Genomic DNA, 22,556 nt, shown 5'->3' with positions numbered 1-22,556 from the left:
GGTGTGGGGATACTTCTATCTGTGCCCTCCCCTGCCCTACACAGTTGCTACACTTCACTACAGAGTTTCTCGATCTGCCGCAAGGCGGCAGGCACACGCGGCTTGCAGGCACCGTCCTCTCCTGCTGAGCCCCCTTTCAAAGTCTGGGATTCTCATGGGAGGTCCCGCTCTGCAGATACTTTAGAACTGCCCCTGAATCCAAGGACCATTTCTTAGTGCCCAGTCTGTGCCCGGCTCTGTGGCGCCCAAAAGTAAAGTGAGCCAGTATCGGCCCCCGTGAGAAAGACAGTCATGTGAGCAGCCAGCCACGTCAGTGTGAAGGTGCTCGGTGCTAGGTGCTCTGAGGACACGGGGAGAGCAATCGGTTGTCAGGGGCAAGCAGAGAGGCCCTGTAGAGGAGGTGATATATGGAAAAGAGTTTTCAAGGATGCATAGAATCACAGGCAGAACGGGGATAGAAAGACCTTTCTGGAAGGCCAAAGGGCAGGTGCAAATGCAAGGAAGGACAGTGAGCAGCAGAGAGCTCCCCGGGGGTTCTCATCTTGTGAAGCAAGGGAGGATGAGCTGCTTGGCAGATGCAGGGTGGGGCCTTCAAAGTCAGCTTAGGGAGTGTGGTGGCCTCTACTCATTCAGAATGGAGAACCATGGGTGGCTTCGGGATCGGGGTCCCTCCATCGTAGAACAAGCTGTATATTCTCTCCCTCTTTAAAGCTTTGGCTAAGAAGAGAATCCCTATATGAGGCCAGAGGAGCTGACTGCTCTACTCTCCATGCATTAGCTTCTGTGCCCCTCGGCTTCTGCTCAAACTCCTATGCCTGGCCTCCGGAGCCCTCGTGGCCTTAGCTCTGGCTCATTCTCCATGGTTTTGCTCCCTACAGCACCACCACCAACCTCGAACTTTGGTTTAAATCACCTGCACCCTCAAATGCCCTGTATGCCATCTCCGGCCGCCATGCTTCTGCTTTCACGCTCCTTCTGGTGGCTGTGTCTCTCTCCCCACGCAGACACCTAGTCTGGCACAGACGACCCTGTCCTACCACTGCTCTAGCCCCACAGAGTGTACTACCTTAAGGTCTCTGACATGCCCTGCCTCTGTTTACCATCCTTTCCCACCTAGAGGATGAACTCCTCAAGGCCCAAGACCCCCGCATCCTCGGGGCCTTTCCACAGCACATCACAGGTCCTGACCACCTGGTCCATTCATTCATCACTCAGTAGATATTTGTGCTCATTCAAGAACTGTTTAACAGAAGATGGGGTGAATAGGTGGAGAGTTATGGTGTGAATTTGTTCAATAAGCAAGGACACAAGTGAACCTGTGGGTGAGGGGATAAATGCACGAGTGAGCCAACGAAGACATGGGAGAACGCGGGAATAAATGAATGAGTGCATGCAGGAGGAAATGAATCAGCTCGTTGAAAGGGCTGATGCAGGCCGAAGGTCCCCCGTCTGAGAAAACAGCTGCAAGGAGACAGGATTCAGGAGAGAAAGGGGGGCCCTCTCCGGGCCTCTCGTGGGCCTTTCCAACTGCCGTGGAAGCGTCGGTGGCCACGGGACAAGGGTGGCCCATCCCAAGCATGCAGCTGTGGGACGTCTTGCAGAGTCCACCCCCAGAGGTTCTGCGTGAGCTCAGGGAGAGTTTAGGCAGCTTTGCCTGGATTCAGAGAAGCGACTCTCCCTCCTGGAGCCCCAGGCCCCAGGCCCCATGATTCTGCTGGGCCCTTGGGGGAATAGGAAATTGACCCCAATTTCCTGGAGCCTTGGCCTGGGCCTATGATGTATTTGGCCTCCAGCCCCTGAAGGGCTGCAGACCTCAGCACTACGTGGGCCAGAGTTGGCTGGGGACCTCGGTTTGCAGCAGAGAACGTATTAGAACTAGCTGGAATCTGCTCAGGGAATTTCGCCACAGAGAAATCCACCGTAGAAGGCTCCACCATAGAAGAGGGGAGCATAAAGGCCCTGGTCTTGCTGCCTCCAGCCCCTCTCCCTCCTGCCCAGTTTATCGGGCACTTCCGGCTGCTGATTAAATCTGCGTTTAAAAAGTATGCCATCCTTCTGCTAAGACACCTTCGCCTTCCAAACGAGTCACACTTGTGCCCTGGCACTCCAGGGTCTCCACGGTGGCGCCCAGATGGCAAGGCTAGGCCCATCCCTTGCCATGCACCTGTCTTTCCTTCTAGTCTCACGGTTAGCTGGTCTCTCCTGCACATTTCTCTTGCTTCCCACCTCCGCATCTTTGCCCTCGCTGTGCCCTCTGCACAGCAGACTTTCCAGAGCCTTTCTGGATTTCTAAGTTCCCCTTTAGGACTAGATCTTGGTGCACTCAGGGCTTACCTACCAGCTAGTACAGAGTCTCAGAATTAACCCTTGATGTTAAGTCTAGGGTGACCACAGAAGACATGACGTTGAGGATGCAATCTGAGAGAACCCAGGACCACTAGGCAAGGAGCGTGCCAAGTGTACTCAGCTCTGAATGCACAGTTCTGCACTCAAAGGTGAAATCTCATCCGTGAGGGCTGAGCATCTCTCAGCAAAACATTTTGCCTCTCTGTGCCCATGAATAGGTCTGTAAAAAAGCACGTGTGCTCTCTCAAACTCTCTTTAGTCACACTGGTTCACAAAGCACTAAGGCATACAATAATTATATTATCAAATACCCATCACGTGCCAAGTGTTTTACAGGCATTTAAAAATCCTTTTAACAACACAGTAGAGTAGAAATCATATCCTTGTTGCAGATTCGGAAACTGAGGCTCAGCTAGGAAGTGAAAAAGTGAGTTTTTTAAATGATGCTAGTGTTAATGGTTAGGAGCATGGACTCGAGCCAAACGACATATATTCGAATCCCAGCCCTGCAACTGCCCAGCTGTGAGTACTTGGGGAAGCTCCTTAACCTCTCTGTGTTCCTTACTTTCCTCAGCTGTTAAATGGGCATGGGGTCCCCTGCCTGACAGAGTCTTCACAGGGACTGAGTAAGTTAGATTATGGGAAGCCTCTCGAGCTCCACACAAGCACCGGGCTCTCTCAGTGTCAGCGAAGGTTCTAGGCCACTCTGCTGCCATGTCTCTGGAGGGACTTCAGAATCCGCTCAAGCATCACCCACATTTTAGAAGTGGCAGTAGCCGCCGTGGGAAGGCAGCACACCCCAGACATGGGGATTGCCCGAGCCAGAGGCGGGTCTCCTGACTGTAAGCCTCTGTGCCTTTACTACACTGGAGGGGAGAGGCGGGGAGAGGGAGAATTAGATTTCTTCTCCTTAGCAGAAATGGAAATAGACGAAAGAGTGGCCGAGGGACACAGGGAAGCCTCAGAGCGGGACAGACCCAGGCAGCACAGGCGGGACATAAAGGGCTAAGCTTTGGAGGCGGGCTGACCTAGGAACGGGAACCTCCAGTCCACCACTCCTGGCCATATGGCGGCGGGGGCGGGGGGGGGCCACCTTAACTCATGGAACCTCAGCTTCCACATCTACAGAATGGGGCAGTAATGCCAGACAGATGTTGTGGGGCTGAAATAAAGTAGAGCACTCAGCCCAGTGACTGCCAAGGAGTAAATGCTCAATAAGTCACTGCTGCTATTAATTACTTAATTCCCAGGCAGTGCCCTTATATGCACTTTGAGCCTTCCAAGGGTGACGTGTAGCCCTATGTGTACGAGGAAGGACCGGAAGAAAATTGGGTGTGGGCAATGACTCAGTTAGGAGATCAGAGACGTGAAGATCTGAGTCTGTTGGTGCCTTGCTGTGCGACTTGGGGCAAGTGTCTTCCCCTCTCTGGGCTCCAGTGGTCCTATCTATAAAATAAGTGAGTTGCAGCGGGGGATCTCCTAGGTCCTGCCCACCTCCTGTGAAGTTTCTAACTTGCTCTAGGAAGCCCAGAGTGTCCAGGCAAGCCTTTGACAATGCTGCAACCGGAAACCACCCCTGCTTGGAGAGGTGTCGTGCGTGGGAGGACTCCGCCGTATCCACAGCAGAGCCCATAAAGGCATGAGCCAGATGCACGCCCCTAGTTGCAGGAAGGCTTTTACGGCCACCTCTGCGATCCATGCAATGGCCTGGGTGCGTTACTGATTGCACTCCTACCCTTCCTGTCTTGCTTTTGCTGAGCCGCTAGAATCCCTGTTAAGAGCATTACTTCATCCACAAGCACCTTTAGCCTCTTCCTCTGCTGCAGTCCCCGGGCATGCATCTCCCACAGACTCTGTCCCAATCACAAGACGGCTGTTCCCCTAATCACCTACAAATGCCACCCCCTCCCCCATGCTTCTCTTGTGGAACCAGGCCTGAGTTATCACCTCGGACAGCTCAGGAGCATCTGCGCTGGATTAAATGTTGGGGCAATTAGCACTTCTCCCCAGCTGTCTGGGGATGAAGTTCCCGCCCTTTGCCACTAGCATGCCCTGGACGTGTTCAGGGGTGGTAGGAAGAGCAGGGCGGAGGGGCCCGTCAGCACCACCCACTCACTCATAACTGTGGGCAAGAACTTAGCCTCCAGGACTTCTTCCCTCATTCGAAAAAGGGGATGTTGGTTTCTTTTTCAAATGTCTGGCTGGTGGGAGTTGTCAAAATGAGAGAAAGTCCGGGGCACCAGTCTGGCATCCCGGAAACACTTTAAAAGTAAAGAAGCTGTTATTACCAAGGTTCTCCATCTTGGTTTACAAAAATACTATAAATTCGAGAGCTGAACTGTGCAATATGGTAGCTACTATATTAGCGGGGCTGTTTGCATTTAAATTTGAACTGTTTAAAATTAAATAGAGGGTAAAACGTGGTTGCTTGGTCGCTCCAGCCATGTTTCCAGTACTCCACAAGCCAGATGTGGCCAATGGCCACCATACCAAAAAGCACAGACTGGGACAATTTTCATCACAGCAGGAGGTTCTACTGGGCATTGCTAGTCTAGAGAGTTCATATATTGTACAGGTTTACTTGAGCAATAAGTCAGGTTTCCCTATGGTTCATACCAGCTCTCCACCCCACACTGTGGCTTCATGCACGACAGATGCCCCCTTTCCTGACTTTCTGGGGCTAGCCACCCACAGAGGGATAGCTTTCAAGCCACTGCCTCTCCAGATTCTATAGGAGCACACATGGAGCATCAGGGATTCTCTCCACTAGAAGTGACCTTAAAGGGAAGCTAGTTCATCTGTGTTTATCTTCCCCAGGGCTGCCATGTACGGTGGCCCAGGTTGTATACTACACAATTTCAGGGGTTACTCATAGGCACGCTGTACTTTCATTACCTTATTTAATCCTGCCAAACCATGAGGCAGGTGATATTATATCCCTCCCCCCCCCATGAGAAAACTGAAACTTAAAGGGTTTAACAACTTGCCCAAGTCCTCCCACTGGTAAGTGGTGAAGTTAGGATTCGAACTCAGAGTCCAGATCCAGCATCATATTGGCTCCCAAGAAACAAATGAACTGGAGGTTTTATTTGTCAATTTGCTTTTAGCATTAGTGGGAGGGAGTACGTGAACTTCCCCTATACTAGTCCCTGTCCTCTTCTGCCAGGATCTGGAACTTGTTTGGAAAGCAAAGAATTCCAGCTCCATACAAGCTGTTTAATTCAAGATACTCTGGGCCGTAGGTTTCTGCTGTGTTTACAGGCAGCAAGAGGGGATCTGAGGTGAATACTAGATTTGGCTCTCAGGCCCCTGGTCTGAGGGTAGAGGAAATTCATTTTCGGTACAAACTAGAAACGTCAATTGTATTAGGAGCCCATTTGGCACGCGTCCCCTCATTCTTTGAGCCGACAAGCAATACCCCACTCCTTTGCGTCTAGCCTCTTCGCCAGTTGCCAAACAGAACTGCTTGAGTCGTCTGATAAATTTACATTTTCCTCTCTTTTAAATACAAACTGGCCATGAAAGGTACTTGGCAGGCCCCAGGCAGACTGGGTTTCAGTTTGATAACATGACCGCGGCCAGAATAGTATTTGGCTCAGCAGTTTGGGTAACTGTTAGCAACAGTTTTATATAAGGGAGGGAGAGGGAAGTTGATCAGCCTGCGTGAGGCCGTGGTAATCTCTGGCCTTTGCTTGTCCCGGCCCTGGCTTCTGCTTCCCTGGCAGGCAAGGATGGGAATGACCCGGGTACGCAGACATCTAAGAGTATACACGACAAAGAATTTTCAGGGGGTGCCTATTGGATTCAGTCTGTCCACAGTTGGGGGGCTCTGGATTCTGACTCGGGCGACACCAGCTGCATCACCTTGGGTGGTTGAGTGACTGCTCTGAGTGTGAATTTTTCTCATTTAGAAAATGAGATTTTTCTGGACGTTCACTGAGGCTCTCATGGCTTGACATTCCATGAGCACCTACTAGGTGTCTGGCACTGTCCCAAGTACTGAAAACTCAGGGCAGATGAAAGAGGTGGTAAAGCACTTCACAGCCTGGAGAAGGGGCACCCGAAATGAGTTACAGGCAGTGTGGCCGGTGCTGGGGTGGGGGGAACCCAAGCAGGGGCACTGAGCCCAACCATAGAAGGGACCTCAAGAAAGAGTTCCTGAAACTGATGGTTGCCAGAGGGGAGGGGTGGGGGGACGGGCAACACAGGTGCAGGGGAGTGGGAGTGGGAGGTATGGGCTTCCAGCACAGGGAAGATAGTCCACGGTAGTGTGACAGCCCTGCATGGTGACCGATGGTAGTGACATATACGGCGAGCACAGCTGTGTTGTACACCTGCAACAAATCGTGTGTCAACCATCCTTCAATAAAAAAGGGGGTTCCTGGAGGAATGGGTGCCCAGGCTGGCCTGGGGAGGAAGATGAGGAGCGAGGTAGCTGGAAAAGGAGAGAGGAGCTCTTTCATGTGAGGAGCAGGTGAGGGGCATTGAGGATGGTGGTTTGCCAGGGCCTGGCACTGGCGGGGCACTAATAAAAATGGATGAGGACCGGCTGCAGGTGAAGCCAGCCCTGGGTCCCAGATGGCTAAACTCCAGCCCTACCTGGCAGAAGGTCCTTGCACACCCTTGAAATATAAGGCTCGGGCTATCAACCCAAAATGGCTGGTTTATCGTGGTGGAACCGTGGTGGATTTGCCATTTCCCTTTTCTGTTCTAGATTCCCTACCTGTCTTAGAAGGAGTAAGAGAAACTTTAGTCATAGACTCCATCAGCAGGAACGGCTCGAGTACCAGACTTCCTCTCGGTTACAGGGGGATGGAGATATGATCCCACCTGCTATCTCCTCCTGGTCTCCCTTTCTTCCCTAGTGTTCTCCGGACTGTATACTTCTCATCGGAATGCGGTTCCCCTTCTCTTCATGCTGCTAGAGCCAACTGATGTCTTGAGGACATGGCGGCATTGCGTTTTTAAATTCCTATCACAGTAACTCAACTGTGATTGTCTTTACACCATGGGATTCCATATATGCTTTCCTTCATAAGGGCTCTAACACTAACCATTTTGCAAAGCTAAGAATCTCTGAGCCAAAATAGGGTGTTTAGGGAGGAAAACAAGGCTTAGGGAGATTCCCAAAGAAGATAATCAGAACCCAGTTTCTTAGCTTCTGCATTGGGGACACTGCCGTATCTGCAGAGGATCCGGAAGGATGCTGTTCTTCAGATACAGATGGGTCTTGGGTAAGCAGATAGGATGGGGCCCAGAGCACCAACCTTCAAGTTCAAAAAGTCTTACCTGGGCAGCATCGCTGTCTTCACACTTGATTCTACACTCGCTGTTGAACTGGAAGCCATTCGTGCACTGGTAGAGCCCGTGGAATTTCGGCGGAGGTGGGTCACAGGTCACAGGAACACAAGCGCCCTCCTGCCAGCTACCATCTTGGGTACACTGAGTCTTGAAGGCCCGTCTTCAACGAAGAGATAAAAGAAGAGATGTCTCAAGGATCAGATGGCTGGACTCATGCCCTATCCAACACCCAAGTTTCTCTGGAGCCAGCTGACCTCTCATTTCCCTTTCCCACTCCGGATCCCTGACCTGCCCTATTAGTTGGTAAGGGGCACGTGTAGGGATTAAAGAAAATTCATTGACTTGGGTCAAGCAAGAGTTTCAGACATTCTCTCAGTTCCATGTGGACTGAAATAAACTCAAGTCCTGCCAACTCTTGTCCTCTTCCTTCCTTCTAGAGTGTTCTGATGGGTGCTAGTACAATGATGATATTCATTCCTACCATTTATTGAACAATTACTATGTGCCAGGCACTTTGCAAACACTTTCTAGACACATCCTCATTTATTCTTTACAATAATATAATGCAGTAACTGGTATTATCATCTCCATCTTATTATTGAAAACTTGAGGCCCAGAGAAGTGAAGTCGCTTGCCTGAGGTCACACAGCCAGGAGGCAGTTACTAACAATGTCCCTGTAGATTCTCACAGGGCAGCATATGATGAACAGTGGGTATTGCCTCCAGCAAAAAAAAAAAAAAAAAAAAATGAGTGCTTCCTTATAATCAGACATCCAGACCTGGTTCTCCTCGCCCCCAGAACCTGTGAGAGTGTGTTTCCAGCCCTACTTACTTCTTTGACTTCCGAGAGGAGCCAGGCACGTGATATCCAGGTTTGCACTTGTACTTGCAGAAAGAGCCCACCTTGTGCTTGTTCTCTCGGCACCGGGCTGTCTGGAGGTCTGCGTTGGGCACTGGGGGCGGAGCTAGGCACATGAGCTCACACAGGGCCTCTGGGAAGGACCACAGGCCGTCCTCCATACAGGTCAGGAGGCTGTTGTTGCCTGGAGGACACAGGCGGGCAAGGTTAGCAGACAGGGTGAGGGGGGTCTCTGACACCCAAGCTAACTTATGGGCTGCCTGGGCTTCATTAAGCTTGAAAAGCCAGAGGGTCCTCCTCTTGGAATTCCAGCCCCTTCTGTTTCCAACTGAGGGCCTCTGGGAGATGGAGGGCGCTGTGACAAAGAGAAGAGCCAGCGCGGGGACTAACTCACCCCACACTGACAGTAAATTAAAATTCAAGGATCCCAACTCCCGATTCGGAACCTCTTCTACTGCGTAGGAAAGAGACCTTCCATGGGGTGCCTGGGTGACTCAGTCGTTAAGCGTCTGCCTTCGGCTCAGGTCATGATCCCAGGGTCCTGGGTTCAAGCCCCACATCGGGCTCCCTGCTCAGCAGGAAGCCTGCTTCTCCCTCTCCCACTCTCCCTGCTTGTGATCCCTCTCTCGCTGTGTCTCTCTCTGTCAAATAAATAAAATCTTTAAAAAAAAAAAAAGGAAAGAGACCTTCCTGCTCCTTCCATCCATCCTCCTTGTTGCCCGGTGGGCATCCGAGCCAACAGGGGAAAGTACATATGCCTTCTAATAACTGACAAAGCAGGCTCCCATCAGAATCGACTCTGAGCTCTCGTAGCAGTGTGCCGGGCGACCTCGAGCTGCTGGCCGCTCCTCTCTGGGCCCCGCGCCCCTGTACATCTCTTAGCCCCCCTTGGGCCTGGAAGTGATGGCACTATGGTATCCGGAGGTCTGATATTTTTTTGCAGGCCCCAGCGTTCAGTGAAGCTTCGCCAGAGCAGCGCTCCCCTGAAGCCCATGTCAGCTCCGACAGGTGTGCAGATTGCCACCGGGAGGCTACGGTGCAAAGAAGTAAACCACGAGGCGTCGGGCTTTTCACTGCCAGCTCATATATTATCGCTGCACAGCCTGCCCCAAACCTCCCCAAGACAATTAGAGATGGACACGAAGCCCGCGTTTCTCAACCGAACGCTCCTCTCTGCGGTTATTACCGAACGGTGTTGACAAGCAGGGCTGGACGCCTGTGGGAGGCTGCAGGACGGGAAGGGTGGAGGGGTGGAGGGGCGAAGGGGTAGGGGCGGAGCTGACATGCACTGCGTCCTGAGTGCCGTGGGACGTTGTCTGAGTTAGTCTCACAGCAGGCTCGTAGCAGGACGACGCATGTTTGGGAGTAGAGACTCAGAGAGAGAAGTGACCTGACCAAGTCCTCGTAGTTAGTAAAAGGCAAACTGAAGCTTAGAATCAGTGTTGTCTAACAACGGAGGAGTTGTTTTCTATGGGAACCTGGCTACCTATGCTCAGTAGAGCCTTTTCGTCTGTTCTCAGGGAGCCAAATGAGAGAGGCAAACCCCAGCTCTCCGGTCTACAGAAAGAGAACGATTGCGCCTGTCTCTCATGGCGATGAGAAGACAAAAGGAAACATTTCTGAAAAGTGTCCAGGGAAATGCTGTCAGGGTCCTTATTTGCTTCTTCCCCCGTCCCTCCCTTCTTGCCTCCCTCCCTCCCTCCCTCCGTCCTAACCTTGCCTTCACTGGCTGATCTGAGGAGGGCCGTGTGAGGGCACAGAGCCCTTCATTCATCCAACAAGCATCCGGACATGCCGACTATGTGCCAGTTACTCTGTATGTTGGGACACAGCAGTGAACAAAACAAACAAACAAAAACCCCTCAAACCCTGCCCTCTTGGAGCTTCGATTCTAGCGTGATAGGGAGGAGCCCAAGAAACAGCACGAAGAAATACGCCATTTGGTGTGCTGGAAGGCAGCAGGTACTCTAGAGACAAATAGAGCAGGTCGAAGATGAAGCAGGGAGTGCTGTGCCCTTTTCTGTAGGCTCCTTGCTCCCCCCGACCCCATTCACTGTCTTCTTTCTCCTCCTGCGTCAGTGCGATCCATCTGGTGAGCACGAGCCAACCTAGTGTCTGTGAACCCCAGGATTGTGTGCTTATAAACAGTGATGCTGCAAACTGCAGAGATTTCTATGTCAAGTGGAGGATGATTCATTTGGGTTCCATAGAAGCAGAGAGGCTTCTAGAACACCAGAGACTACAAACTACTTTTTGCATTGCTTTTGTGATTGGGGCAGTGTTTTGGGGTGTACGGGCATAGCTAAAGCTATGGGAGAAACTTAGGAGGGGAGAGGGGAAGAGAAGTTATAAAAGATACAGGGCACACACCTCTCTGAATTCCCCAAGAAGGATAAAATACCGGTGGAAAAAAGTGTTAAGGACTCCTAAAAGCACACCCTATCAGCTATGCAAATTATACGTCGTGGAGGGCAAGTCATGGTCCTTTGGTGGCAAGAGAACATAAAAATTGCAAAATGTTCATCAAGAGAGGAAACGCAAACCAGAAATGTTAAATTCTGAGAGAGGGTAAATAGGAGTTAGCTGTGTACCACGGTCAAAGGAAGAACCACGCTAAAGCCTCAACTGGTGGTTCAGGACCATGGACATGCCCCCTCCCCGCCAACAAACAAAATCCAAGAGATGCAGATGCTGAACTGCACAGAATCAGTATTTCCATGACCCAGCTAGAGCCACTACTCTATACCCACCATGTGGCTTTGAAGAAAGCAGGGTATGATACGCGCTATCCGTGTCCTGCCCTCATCCCCTTGGCCTTGACCTCAACACCCCGAAGGATGGTCCCCATACCTGCAACCCTATGCCAGAGGCCTTTTGCTGCGGTCCCACAGGGCCAGCTCCCAGGGCTGGGGCTTCAGTGCTGCTGGAAGTGGCATTAGTTCTGAAGAAGATTCTACCCTGTCTCCCATAGCTCCCCAAAAGGACTGAGTTCTGGTTGCCCACAGCAGAACCTGGCTCTCAAAGAGATTCTAGATGCTTCTGTCACGTCCAAGCCTCCCTATCTCATTCCCTACCTGTGTTTCCTGGGGGAACATGACTCAGGACAATAGGCGCAGGCATTTCTGAGCCCGGGGCTTCTGGTTGGGGTAACAGTGATGTCACAGACAGGGTTCCAAAAGGTTATGCGACCCTGAACTTTCATCCGTTCATCTTTTAAAGTCAGGAAAATAAATCGTGCTTAGCCTGTCTACGAATGTGTCTCAAGAAATTCCAGTCTCTAATGAGCATTAAAATAATTGTAAATGTGCTGTCAAAAAGATGTGTCTATTTTTATTATTTCATTCAAAAGATTACCCAGAAGACCAAATCTCCTCCAGAGTGCCTTTAAGATTGAAATTAACCTAGGGCAGACTACAAGGAGAGAAATGCCAGGAGCCCTAACGTCTGGTTTTCTTAATACCTCTTACATGGTGCCTGCATCCTAAGGCCAGGGAATGGACCTTTTTCATTCTTTTAGTGCCAGAACCTAGCCTAGTGCCAAGCACACAGTGGGCCTTTAATACCATTTGTTAAATGCATGAGCTATTATGTATCTACATGTGACCTTGAACAAGTCACCTAACCTCTCTGGCCCTAAGCCAAAGCTGTCTTTGAGTTCTTGCAGCTCTAACCTTTTAGGATGTGAAAGAATATTGGCCACTGTATTGTTTTGAGAAAACACAGATGCAGCTAGAGGGACTGGAAGTGGACATGCAAGCCCTCGGGAGGCTGCATCAGCCAAAGGCTAGTGCTGCTGGAACTGGGAGGAGATTCAGTTTCATTGCTCTTGATGAGAAATAGACCTTAACAGAAGTTACAGAAGAGGAAGAGGAAGAAAGACAGGATGTGTAAAGAGGTCTCTGTGTACAAGGTCCGGGGCCAGGTGAGGCAGGAAAGGAGGACATCAAGGATTTCAGGATGGTTGTTTTCCCAACGATAGCCAACGGGAACTTCAGCCAGCACTCAGGCTGTAGCAAGTCAGAGGGAAAAACCAAGGCAGAAGAGATGGACCCATTAAAGAGAAGCATGCAAGCCGCTGCCAATTTTAGTCCTGAAGGCACATTGCTAGGCTCCTGGACTCCAAGGAGTCAAAGAGAAAATCCGAGCTGGGCTTGGCAGTCCCAGAAAATATGTCGTTTGGTCAGTCAAATTGGATTCTTCCAGCTCTAGCCAGGGTGAATCAGGTTATATCTTGATCGTTTACTTGTCTAGTTCTCCCCCTAAATGTCTGAAAGGAAGGCTACTAAGAGCCGTTTATAATTCAGCCCATGAGGCAGGACGCTTGACGCTCCTAATAACCCAATTTGTCATTAACCCCATTTTGTAGGTGAGAAAACTGAGTCCCCAAGGAGGGAACATGAGTTCCCTCAATCTAGAGTTGGGGCTCCCTCCAGGTCTGCCTGACTCCTAAGTGCTCTCTTGATCCCACGACAGAGCCTTTATCCATGAGCACAGCCAAAGAACATCTCACGGAATCAGGAGAATTTGGACGAGTGGAGTATCTCGAAATCAAAAACTGGTCATATAATAATATTTCAGAACCTCCCCCCACCCACTGTCCAGAATGGTGCCCGTCACTTCTAAATTTCTTTACCAAGGGGCCCCATTTATCATTCCACATGTTAGGCTCAAAGGAAAGAGGCTGTTGTCAGATGCAGTCACAGTCAGGAATAAGTGATGGAAACCTTCCCAACATGTTAGACTCAAAGGAAAGAGGCTGTTGTCAGATGCAGTCACAGTCAGGAATAAGTGATGGAAACCTTCCCAAGAAGAGAGAGAAAGGAGCCTGCAACGCTGGACACCTGCCATGAAGAAGAGGCTTGCGAATGCCAATGGCAGACATAAGTTAGATGATTTCACCAGATTGGTGGGAATGGCATGCCTAGCAAGGGGGTACCATTTCTAGGGTCAGGACCCTGCTCCAGTGCTAATGGTAACTCCTATGTGTCCTTGTGTAAATGACTTCCTCTCTTGGGCCTTGGTTTCCCCATCGTGAAATCAAATGATTCACCTTGATGACCCCTGGGCTCCTCCCAGCTCTGACGTTCCAGACTTTGATGGGGTTCTGGGTTGAGGGACAGACTTTAGGAAAGGTTAAAGGGCTTCTGAGATAGCAAGTAAAAGCAGATTTGACTCTCAAAACTTGGGCAACTGCTCAGTGTGGAGCAGGAGTGAGAGAGATGGGAAGAATTATTTAACAGATGACATCTTAGCCTTGGTCACATCAAAAAGTGGTCTCATAATGGACAAGTCCCTTCTCTACTGTGAGCCTCAAGTCCCCAGGCAGAATCTGAGTAGTGGTCTCCCATCAGCACTCAGCAGTGGTTTGGACTCAGTGACGTCCTGGACCCTCACCATCCCAAACACTAAGGTAACAGAGGGAGAAAGCAGCGTTCTCTTAGGAGCTGTATGAGAATTTCTGTTGGAGTGGGGGGATGACCCTGTTTTTGTGGAGAAGATGCCCTGATGAGACCCTTGGGGCCCTCCAGGGCCCGGCCACCTGCTTGTGAGAGAAAGAAGGGTCTCCTCCTGAGACAGAAGAGAGAATGTGCAATTTCTACCGTGAGGGAAGTCGTAACAGGGTTCTGCAGGGAGAGGTGCTGGGTGTCCCCCCAGCTCACATCCCTGTCTTCGGAAAAGTCTGAGAAATCAGGAAGTGCTCAATGGTATTGGGTATCCTCTGGAAACAAGTGGATAGGCTGAGTTTTCAATCTGAGATTAAAGAAGCAAAACAGAAAAGCCAACAAAAGCCAGAAGCACACAATAGGTCTTTTAAAAAGATCTTTGTAAGAGGAAGGTGTGCTTACTTTATTTTTTTTTAAGATTACCTATTTAAGTAATCTCTGCTCCCACTCACAACCCCGAGACCGAGAGCCCCATGCTCTTCCAACTAAGCCAGCCTGGCGTTCCAAGGCACACTTGCTTTTTAGAAGCCCCACTCCACACTCAATACCAAATGCACCCAACACAGCTGAGTTGAGGTTGACGAGGTGATATAAGTAATGTGGCATGTTCAGCCCTTTAATTAAACATTTATGACTTTGAAGTTTTGTTGTCGTTGTTGTTGAACTTGAGAATGTATTTTCCCTCCGTTTCTGTAGCTTCTGTCTGTGCTGGTAGGGCTCACTTGGTAAAGTGCTTTGGCAGAAGGGACTCTAAGGCTGTGAGTTTGCAGGATATTTTGCATACATCTTGAAGAGGGCTCAGAATTTAAGTGAAAGTGGGGATATACAAGAAAAACTCACTGGGAATAGAAGGGGGAGTGGGTTTGGGGGGGTTACCCACGTTATACCAGTTGCCAGGGGGCTACATGTAACTGCTTGGCTGCCAACACTTAACCTCCGGGTCCTGGATGGAGCGTGGATGAGGGAGCGTGTCTCCACAGCCCCCAGGACTAAGGCCTCCATGAGACAGAGGTCAGGGCTGGGAGAGAGGCCACGGCACAAGGTTCTCACAAGGGGCGCCCCTTGGGGAAGGTCAGTATTCGCTAAGCACTTTCTCTGGCTCTGGAATCTTACACATACTTTCTCTTTCAGGCCTCAACCTGACCCTTCAATGTGAGCCCTCCTCCAACCCATTTTACAGATGAGAGTACTGAAGCTCAGAGCCATGAAATAGCTCTCCTAAAATCAACAGCTGGGGCAGAGCCAGGAGTGGAATCCTAGTCTGTCTGATTCTAAAGACAGTGCTCTTTTTGCTTCATTTAAGCTACTAGGAAAAGCAAAATGAAGGGAGGAAAGGGAAGCAAACAAAAAATGGGGGGAAAAAGTTGTGTTGTTCACCTCTTTACCCCCTCGCTTGAGAAGGGGGGCATTTTCAAGGTCAAGAAAGAGGTAGTGGGGCCTTCACACAGTCCTTGATGCCTGCAGACCCAAGGAGAAGCGTCAGATCTGGGATTGAGCACCAGATGATGCTGACAACCAAGGTGCATGAAATGCCAGTGGGTCCTAGTGGGTCAGTGTGGCCACTGGAGAGAGGCTTCTCTGTATTCTCAAGGGAAGAACAAAGTTGGGATCAACAATGATCAGAATGGTGGTCCCTCTGGGGCCTCGCCCCCACAGTGGGGTCACCCCCCCTTCCACCATAGTCAGCAGAGAAGCAAAAGAGTCTGAATCACTTCGACTGAGAATCATTATTAGCAGGGGTGCCTGGGTGGCTCAGTCAGTTAAGCATCTGACTCTTGATTTCGGCTCAGGTCATGGTCTCAGTGTTGTGAGTTCAAGCCCTGTGTCAGGCTCCACACTCAGTGTGGAGTCTGCTTGAGATTTTCTCTCTTCCTCTCCCTCTGCCCCTTCCCCCCAGCGTGTGAGCACATGCATGCGCGCTCGCACGCTCTCTCTTGCTCTCTCTCTCTCTCCAAAATAAATAAATAAATAAATCTTTTTTTAAAAAAAGGATCATGTTAAGCCACAGTGAGGGCTCTAATAATCAATGCTAATTTACACACCACTCCTTCCCAAAGGTCTCTGTTTGAGAGGAGAAGTGTGATTTCTTGGTCTGGAGTCATGAACATGCCCCACATCTGGGCCACGGGAAGGACTCAGAAATGTGGAGGGCTTACAATTCCCACTATCTCTTCACCTCTCTCTAGCCTACGTCTTTAGAGTATCTCACCTGAAGTGTCTATAGTTTCTGTATTCAAATCACATTGGGTTAAAAATGAGAGGAACTAAAGGCTGAATCCCATGAGTGCTTCCTGTTTTTCTTTTGGAGTAGTATAGGGAGATTACTTGGTCTTTCATTCACTTCTTAAAAGAAACATTTCCTGTGGTATTACTTTTATCAATTTATCCAGCCATCCAGTCAAAACACCTTATTAAGTCTTATTAAGGGCAGGTTCCGGGCTTGCTGACAGCGATGGGAAAATGGATTACACATCGCCACTGCCCTTCAGGAACTCATGTCCAGTAATCATTGGGAGTTCTGCATCCCCCTGAAAATTTGGGGAAACTATTGACCCTCTCCAATCATCAAAATGCCTGAAACTCAGGAATACATAATATTACATCTAAGTTCAAGGGAATTCATAGACCTGCCCCCCTAGCCCCCCACACCCCATGGGAATCCATTATTCCTACTCAGTAGAATGATGGCGGGACCTTTGCTTGATGGTCGGACACGTCTGAGGTAGGACCCATGCTTGAGTGAGATACCATTTTGGGTAACTGATAAAGGGACCATGTTCCCTCTGATAAAACAAGGAAAGGAGAAAGTCCTGGCACCTCTGAGAAAGGGTATACAGATCTTCCTCAACATATGATGGGGTGACATCCCAATAAACTCATCATAAGTTGAAAATATTGCAAGTCAAAAATGCATTTGTATTCCTAACCCACTGAACATCCTGGCTTAGCCCAGCCTACCTTAAACGTGCTCAGAACACTTACAGTAGCCTACAAAGTGGGGCAAAATTGTCTCATGCAAAGCCTATGTTATAATCAAGAGCTGAATACCTTATGTAATTTATTGACTGCTCTACTGAAAGTGGCAGATAGAATGGCTGTTGGGTATCAGCTGCGAGGTGCCACTGCCCAGCACCCCGATGCTGTGTTGGACCACATATCAGCAGCCCAGGAGAAGGTCAAAATTCAGAATTCAGAGTATGGTTTCTACTGAAAGCACGCCGCTTTTTACACCATCAAAAAATTGCAAGTCGAACCATCATAACTTGGAGATCATGTCACGTCATGTCAAACCCTCAGTATTCTGACTGGAAGCCAAGAGTGTTCCTTTAGAAATACCACTAACTTGCTCTGTGATTTTCTTCAAGTTCCTTCTTCCCTCTCACTGGACTTCGGTTTTACCATGTTTCCAAATAATCAGTTATTTGACCCGAGCTCTGAGTACCCTTCTGGTCCTGACATCCTCAGTCAGCCAGGCCAGCCTGACTCTGCCTCACTCACCCAACACTCCGGGGCCTTGCCCAGGAGATCCCCATCAAGAGTTCCTGCCCACAGCTGCTCCCCTCCCAGTGGATCCCTCCTAAAGAGGAGCAGTGGCTTTGGTGAAAGACACACCTGGGCCCCCACATGGATCCCACCCTGGAGAGTGTGGCCTTGGGCAAGCTCTTTAACGTCTCTGAGGCTCCATGTCCTCCGCTGGGAACAGAGCAATAATCCTAAAATGTATCTCTTGGGCTTACTGGGTCCTCATCCTAGCCAGTTCCAAATGTTACTTTCTTTTCATCTTTCCCTCCCTCCCTCCCTCCCCCCCTCCATTCCTTCCCTTCTCTCTTCTGTAAGACTTGCAAGGACCCTGGAGGAGATGTCACCATCTTATTATCCACACTCTACTTTCTCCTTGGCTGCACAACAAGGCAGTGCACATAAATTCCCTCCATTGGTGGAGGGAAATCAGAAGAGCAGATAAAAGCCCGCCCGACCCTGGGTGTTTGAGACACAGGGGAGGGCCTGGAAGCAACCTCCGGGTTTCCCACAGAGCAAGCAGGGCAAACCCGGCCCAAGGGCCCTCCTCCATACCTCTTAGCTGCGCGGGGTGACGGCACTGGAAGGAGCATTTGCTGCCAAAGGTGGTGCCTTTAAGGCAGGAGAAGGACGCGGCATAGACGTGATGCTGGTCTGGGACGCCGCAGTCCACTGGCTCGCAAGCCACCTGCTTGTTCCACTTGCCCTCGCTGCAGGTCACCGTGACGCTGGGTCCCACCTGGAAGGCAGAGGTGGAGACAATAAGCACACTGAACACCAAATGTGGGGAACACCTCTCCCCTCACCCTGGCCCCACTAGTCTCATCCTGGCCCCAGGAGATCCACGTTGAACTGTAACTGGCTTTTAATGAATTAGGTATCTCAGTTCCCATTCTTCAGATGCAGACACTGAGGCTCAGGGACACTGATTAGCTCCAAGTGACACGGCCGCACTCCTAACTGCTCCCTGCAGAGCCTCCCAGATCAGTATTCCCATGGTGCTGGCTGATGAGAATCTCGAGGCTCAGACCTCCTGGGGCCTGATGACTTCTTTCATGAACTAGCCTGTGAAAAATGCACAAGGTGGTTCACTGGCTCTCGATCGTCATATCTTTTCTTGGCTCTGCAAGAGGTAACAGGTATCCTTTGCAGCGTTTGGCACCGAGTGGGCATTGCCCTGGGATACGGGAGGCCCGGATGTTTGTTCTCTGTGCTATGAGACCTTGGGCAAGTCCCTTTCCTTCCTTGAGCTCTTGCATTGGCACTGAACCCCAGAATGGCTCTAAGAGCCCCTCCCTGCCCTGAGATAGTTGAGAGAGGTAGACATGAGGACAGAACAAGCCTGGGAAAAGCGAAAAGGGTCGACAGGGCTTTGAACCAAACCAGAAGATGGCAGGGGTGCGTGGGTGGAGGGGTGAGGCTGAGCTTCAGAGCCAAGGGAGGGACCGCCGTGGGCAGCCCACAGGCTGCCATTCAAGGAGGAAGCCGCCAGATCCCAGGGGATTGGGGATGCCAAATGTTGATCTGGAATTTTAAAAGCAAAGGACATTTTTCCCCTCTTGAGCACACATCAAAGGGAGCAGAGGTCCCTCCCTGCCAAAACAGCCTAATTGTTTCCGCAGGAGTTCAGACCTGCCATGTTAAACACAAGGAAGTAGGTGTCTAAGACAAGCAATTGAGGGCCCCGGAGCTCCCTCCAGCGGGACTCTGTTCCAGCCCAGAAGCTCTGTACCGCGGCCTCCCCAGCTGCAAGGAGTGTCCCCGTGTGTCTGCAGCAGGAAGGGCAAGCCTGGCAGCAGGGTCCTGGGAAAGGCTGCGTCTAGTGACCGAGCTCTGGAACCTCAGATCTCCGGGCTTCATCACCCCACTCCCCACACCCCCACCCTGAGACCCCACAGCAGCATCTGGCTGAAGCAACACTCTGCCGCATCTCAAATCCACCCACTGCCATGGCCCTTGCGCCGGACACTGCCCTCCTCCGTGAGCAACTCCGATGACCCGTGAGGGCTCTCCCCGGGATGGGTCGCACCGCCAGACGCCAAGCCACACCCAAGCGGGCAGCCAGAAGGACCTTGATCAACCATGATCTGACCACGTCACTGTCTTCAAAAGCTCCCTGTGGCCCTAAAGATCAACCTCAAACTTCCTGGCCAAGCGAACAGGGCTGTGCACTGGTGGACCTTGCTGGCCCCTCCAGCCTCATTGCTTGGGTGAGTTGGGGGGAGGAATAAATCTGTCTGTGGCATGCTCTTTTCTCAGCCACAGGCCTCCTCCTACCATTTCTGCCTGTGCCCAGAGCACCTGTTTCTTCCCCACACCCCCAACACACCCCTGTGCCCATCCATCTATCTGGTTCTCTGTTTTCAAGCCACTTCTTCCAGGGTGACTCCCCCTGGGCTTTCACCACACCCGGCACCTGCCTAGACGGGCATTTATCACACTGAGAGGTCATGACTCACTCCTTGCCTGCTCCCGGCAACAGTCCTCCTTGGGAGGAGGGCCTAGGTTTATCTTAGTGACATCTGTTTTTTTCTCTAGCACCTACTACAGCATCTGGTCCCTGGCGAACAGATGTTTTGCAATCTGTTTTACAATGACAGTGAATGAGTGAACACCTCATTGACAGAGGGCTCACCTCTTTCTAAAGCAGCCCCTTCCACTGTAGCGGAGCTCAGCCTGTGAGGGTTTCTTTCCCAAGTGCTCCGCAGGTACTTTTCCACACTTACAATCCCAACAAAGACTCTGATACGTGCTGTGTGTATGGAATACTATTCTGCACAGAAACCCTGGTCTTGGAAATTCCAGATTCATGGATTGATGCATTCAATCAACACGTATTTATTGAGCATTTGCTGGGTGGCGGCACCCTGTGAAATGCTCAACACCCGGTCAGCCAGCCTCTCCCCACCCCCAACCCCGGGGGACCGCAGAGGGGCTCTGAGCCCAGCACCTGCGCACACCTGGCTCTTGATGAGCTCATCATCCCGCTGTATCTGGAGCACGTAGCCCGTCCGGCAGCTCACGGTGCACCGGGCGCCATGATAGCGGTCACTGCTGGAGCAGTTGAGAGACGCGTTCTCCACGGCCAGTTCTGGGCAGTCAGCGGCCTCACATGCGAAGTGCACGCAGCTGGGGAGGAAAGCAACAAGACGGTAAGAGGGGGCTTTCCTGATGGCCCGCCGCATGCCAGAGGGAAGAGCAAAGCTGACGGCATCCCTCTCCAGAGTTCCAGGAGGCTGAGACAGAGGAGGGGAAGAGGGGCCGGCTTTGGTGAAGAAAGCTGTGGAGGCAGCAACATTGATCACAGGGCAGTCTGTGGAGGCAGATAAGCCGGGGTTCGAGTCTTGCAGCAAGCTGTATGTGTTGTGAACCTTCAAACCTTGCCGAAGCTCAGGTTTTCCATCTGTGAAATAGGGGTCACGATGGCAGCGAGTAGTCACTGAGTTTCTTATGCGCCAGGCGCCGAGCTGAACGGTAGCCTCTTCATATTTGGTGATAGGACTCACTTCTGAGGGGTGCGGTGAGCATCACAACGGAGAGGGCAGGAACGGTACAGAGCAGAATTCCCGGTCCATAAAAAACACTCAGTACGGGGTAGCTAATAGTGTAAACAAGTCTGTGTTCTAGTACCTAGAAGCTGTGTGGCGTTGGGCAAGGTACGTCCCCTCCCTGAGCTTCAGAGTACGCTCTAATTGGGCCGAGCTCAATGGAGGTGCTGAAGGTAGAAGTCTTTTATAAACTATAAAGTGATTAATGAATTGTTAGTAAGGTTGTACAGTGATCACGCCTTGCTTCTTGCTATAGCTGCCGTTCTAATCTTCCTTCCAATTTGAATTCTACCCACTCTTCAAGTCTGAGCTCCATGTAAACGTCTACAGGAAGCTTCCCTGTGTCCCCAGGGGGGCTCCCTGGCAGGCCGCCTGCCCTCCTTTCTCTCACGGGCCTCACGCTTCATGCATTGACAGCACAGGGCCTGGGTACCCACCATGTGCTGGAATGTGTGCTAATCCTCAAGGAAATGGAAATCCCAAATCCCTGTGCTAGATGATCTCTCCCCTCATGTTACTGTTACACAGACACTCAGTAACATTAGTGACTATTCACCGATTGCTTATGTACATGAGCTCACTCCATCCTCACAACACCCCTATGAGCTAAGTGTTATTCATTTTATAGTTGGAAAAATCGGGGACCAGGGAGATCAAGTTACTTGTTTAAGTTCCCACCCAGACGTGTGACTCCAAAGTCCTTGTTGTTAACCTTGCCCCACACCTGGACTGGAACTTCCCTGAGGGTAGAGACAATGCCTGTTTCATCTTGGTATACTCTGCGTTGCAATAAAGAAACTTTGCATGCAGTCGGTGTTTCCTAAATGGTGGCAGTGTCGGGCGATAGCTCTTAAAGCACTTGGAGGAGGTTGAGACGTTGATTGGGAACAGTGAAAGTGTGTTGGGGGCAGTTTTCTCTAAACTTTGCCTCCCTGACCTTGTCTACACCAACGCCTGCCACACAGTATGCACACACAGAGCTAGGGGACGCCCGCCCCACGGTATGCACACACAGAGCTAGGGGACGCCCGCCCCACGGTATGCACACAGAGCCATGCACACAGAACTAGGGGACGCCCGCCCCACGGTATGCACACAGACCCATGCACACAGAACTAGGGGACGCCCACCACATGGTATGCACACAGAGCTAGGGGACGCCCACCCCACGGTATGCACACAGAGCCATGCACACAGAACTAGGGGACGCCCGCCACATGGTATGCACAGAGAACTAGGGGACGCCTGCCACACGGTATGCACACAGAGCTAGGAGATGCCTGCCCCATGGTATGCACACACAGACCTAGGGGACGCCCGCCACACGGTATGCACACAGAGCTAGGGGACGCCCACCCCACGGTATGCACACAGACCTAGGGGACGCCTGCCCCACGGTATGCACACAGACCTAGGAGACGCCTGCCCCACGATACGCACACGCAGAGCTAGGGGACGCCCGCCCCACGGTATGAACACGCAGAGCTAGGGGACGCCCGCCCCACGGTATGCACACAGACCCATGCACACAGAACTAGG

General features: G+C 51.1%; 1 protein-coding gene across 1 annotated transcript in view; it reads right to left on the bottom strand.

Annotated features, from left to right (window-relative positions):
- The window catches only part of PAPPA (pappalysin 1), a 241,317-nt gene that overhangs the window by 39,672 nt on the left and 179,089 nt on the right, over nucleotides 1-22,556 (bottom strand). The window contains exons 14-17 of the mRNA XM_081803476.1: nucleotides 20,430-20,598; nucleotides 18,025-18,208; nucleotides 8,480-8,690; nucleotides 7,636-7,807 (exon numbers count right to left, since the gene is read on the bottom strand). Coding sequence (XP_081659602.1) covers nucleotides 7,636-7,807; nucleotides 8,480-8,690; nucleotides 18,025-18,208; nucleotides 20,430-20,598 — 736 coding nt within the window. The remainder of the gene's footprint in view (nucleotides 1-7,635; nucleotides 7,808-8,479; nucleotides 8,691-18,024; nucleotides 18,209-20,429; nucleotides 20,599-22,556) is intronic.

Source organism: Leptonychotes weddellii, chromosome 14 (genome assembly GCF_054177405.1).
Source record: "Leptonychotes weddellii isolate Sample4059 chromosome 14, ASM5417740v2, whole genome shotgun sequence".
NCBI lineage: Eukaryota > Metazoa > Chordata > Mammalia > Carnivora > Phocidae > Leptonychotes > Leptonychotes weddellii.
Note: the sequence above shows the minus strand (reverse complement) of the source record. Positions and strands in the feature narration are given on the sequence as shown.